Below are 3,249 nucleotides of genomic sequence, written 5' to 3' on the forward strand. Positions count from 1 at the left end.
AAAGGAATTTATATTGTATGTACATCGGTAAAATATGCCAAGAGTTTCGAAAACAAACATCCTTGCGGGAGCTTAAACCATTCACGTCTAGTTCGAGCAAGCTGTCCAATAAAAGAAACAGCTGAATGCAATTGGAAATATTTCCATGAACGCAGAAACCCGAAAGATTATAACATTACAATGAAAATACAGTAGTTTGCTGCCCTTAAACTGCGATGGTTACACAATGACATTCTAATCAGCTAATGTTAAAATGTTAACTGTTAACTGATCAAACAGCCACTAACTTCGTGTCTTGTTGCAGACATCAATATAGCTAATTATTTTGACTTTGGGTTTGAGAGTATTCGATTTCAAACTAAACCCACACGCTTTTTATTCAATACTAACTGCACCTTTCATTGCACGCTAATGTAATGAGCTAAGATGACTGCTCTTTGTCCTGTCATTCTAACCAGGTTTGTATAAAATGCTGGTATTTTCGCAAAGTTTGTTAAGAGCCAATACTTTCTATTATTAATTGTTGTACTTCGGCGTTAGATCGGATATTATTTTACAGTACAACTAAGCTGAACTTTCCTTGATCACACAGATTAATTTGCTTACGGTCGCATCCTAATTCATGCCATTTACTTTGCCTCGGTTTACGAATTGCCCCTTTCATTAGATAATAGTTTCACAGTTTGTTTCGATTAAACTATGAAACCTAAAAGGAAGAGGGGAGCCAAATGCGGTTTAGTCGGATACATGGTCTTGGAACCTGCCACTACCTCTTGTCCCTTGGCTCTCCCACTTGCCTTCTCCTTCCTAGTCTTTCCTTCCCTCCTTTCATGCACATCTCCGAGGTGTTCAGTAGGTGGTGGGTAATCCCCGGGGGCGGGTCTACAAGGAGGCGGGGGCTGTCTTTATTCAACACGGGGGGTTTTAAAAGGGGGCGAGCCGTGGCTGTTGGATCAGAGCAGTGGGGAAATACTGCCGAGAGAGCCAAGGACCAAACTCAAGCCCCAGACCATGAATGTGCTGAAAGAGGCGGTGGCTGTGTTCATCCTGCTGCCCCGCTTCCTCGCCACCGCCTTCATGCTGTGGCTACTCGATATCTTGTGCATCCGAAAGCAGCTGTTGTCCCAGACCAGGCAACAGACCGAAGGAAATGCTGATGATCCTCCTCTGTGCGTCTCCGACACGAACCGAATGTTTACTCTCGAGTCCCTCAAAGCGATCTGGCACGGCCAGAAACTGGACTTTTTCAAATCTGCCCACGTGGGCTCGCCGGCTCCCAACCCCGAAGTGGTGCAGCTGGAAGAGCAGAGGAAGATCCGGCTGCTCGACTACAACCGAGGTGCCAGGCCCCTGATTCTCAACTTTGGGAGCTGCACCTGACCTCCATTCATGGCGCGCCTCAAGGCGTTCCAGCGGGTGGCCACCCAGTACGCAGACATTGCAGACTTCCTCCTGATCTACATTGAGGAAGCCCACCCTTCCGACGGCTGGGTCAGCACCGATGCCCCCTATGATATCCCAAGGCACCGTTGCCTGGAAGACCGACTGAAAGCAGCCAGTCTGATGCACAAGGAGAACCCCGCCTGCCTTGTGGTGGCCGACACCATGGACAACTCTTCGAACGCTGCCTATGGTGCTTACTTCGAAAGGCTTTATGTCCTCCGCAATCAGAAAGTGGTGTACCAAGGAGGGAGGGGGCCAGAGGGATACAAGATCTCCGAGCTCAGAATATGGCTCGACCAGTACAAAAAGCAGAACCACAATTCCAGCACTGTCGCGATTGAGATGTGAATGAGCTAAATGCACTGAACTTGTAGAAAGGTTAATATATTTTGAACACGGCTCTTCCTCCGTTCCGCTTGTCGAAGTGTTTATTACTGAACGAACTCGTGAAACCCACGGTGACTTGTAATGTATGGTTAATGTGACCTTATTCTCATAATGTATATTTGTAAATACAATTTTAAATACTATATATTTTTATGTGTCTTTTATGTTTTACCTGGCTTCAAAAATAAGTTAAAGCAAAGTTGGAATTCGCAGATATTCTTGGCACTTTTTTGTGAAAGCCGGTTTTGAAATGGCTTTGTGCCAAGAAACCGCGCCTGATGTGACAAGTGCTCGGGGTACGGTGAACTATGTAGGTGAGACCAGTACTGTATTGAGTCTGATGGAAACAAATGCTTCGAAATCGCGGTCTTTCCTTTATGCGGACAGGTCATGTTTTCGCATGTTTTTTGAAATGAAACATTTTTTATTACATTTTATAATAAATATTCAAAAATTAAACTATGGGATGTAAGCTTCGTTACTCGTACCAACTTTAACTAACATGAGACATGATTGTATACCTGGTCTTGGGTGTGGACAAGCGGTAAGGGCACGGATCTTACAAAGTGTAAAGCCCAATTTAACAGGGGTCAACATTATTTCCTCAGTGTTCAGGTTCCTGGAGCAGAGTTTCAGTACATACTACTTGACCCCATTCCCACAAACACTTGTGGGGTCTTCTATTATCTCTTAATATCCGGAAAGTTGTACATAACCACATATTATGAACATACAAAACTGACGGGCAAGCAAAAAACAGCTGGTCCATCAAGCCTGCGCCACACCATGATGGTTCGACTATCATGGCTAAATACTTCTTCCCGTGTAATCTCCTGGGAGAGGCAAAAAAAACAAGGTCAATAAAGGAAAAATACTCTGGAAAATTCATCCCCGACCCCTTTAGGCAATCAAAACCAAGCCAGGAGATCACATGGAGCAAGTGTTGCCCATAAAGCTAAATTGTTCCTCTGTTAACATTGTCACTTTCCATGGAGTGTTGCATTATACAGTCGAGTTCTGATAATCCTTTAACCAATCTGCAAAGAAATGTTACAGATTGATTTTAGAATTTCCATCACCTCCATAAAAAAACAATTTGCCAAAATACAGTTAATCAACCATTCTTTAATTATTTCTAAACAAAAAAGCATATGTTTAAAATTAAAAAAATATTTCCAAAAATATGTTTAAAAAAAAGACATGCATTTATATAGCGCCTTTCACGACCACTGAACATCTCAAAGCGCTTTACAGCCAATGAAGTACTTTAAGTGTAGTCACTGTTGTAATGTAGGAGATGGTGAACTTGTGCAGAGCATTTAAAAATCAGGTGGCAGGAACATAAGTACATAAGAAGTAGGAGCAGGAGTAGGCCATACGGCCCCTCGAACCTGCTCCGCCATTCAATACGATCATGGC

The 3,249-nt window shown here is 43.4% G+C and overlaps 1 protein-coding gene across 1 annotated transcript; it reads left to right on the forward strand.

Annotated features, from left to right (window-relative positions):
* Window positions 1–971: 971 nt before the first annotated feature.
* On the forward strand, window positions 972–1,999 carry dio3a (iodothyronine deiodinase 3a). The gene has a single exon (XM_070877528.1). The coding sequence runs from the start codon at window positions 1,012–1,014 to the stop codon at window positions 1,789–1,791; it is 780 nt and encodes a 259-aa protein (XP_070733629.1). The 5' UTR covers window positions 972–1,011; the 3' UTR covers window positions 1,792–1,999.
* The last annotated feature ends 1,250 nt before the right edge of the window (window positions 2,000–3,249 follow it).

The sequence above is a fragment of the Pristiophorus japonicus genome, chromosome 4 (genome assembly GCF_044704955.1).
Source record: "Pristiophorus japonicus isolate sPriJap1 chromosome 4, sPriJap1.hap1, whole genome shotgun sequence".
Taxonomy (NCBI): Eukaryota; Metazoa; Chordata; class Chondrichthyes; family Pristiophoridae; genus Pristiophorus; species Pristiophorus japonicus.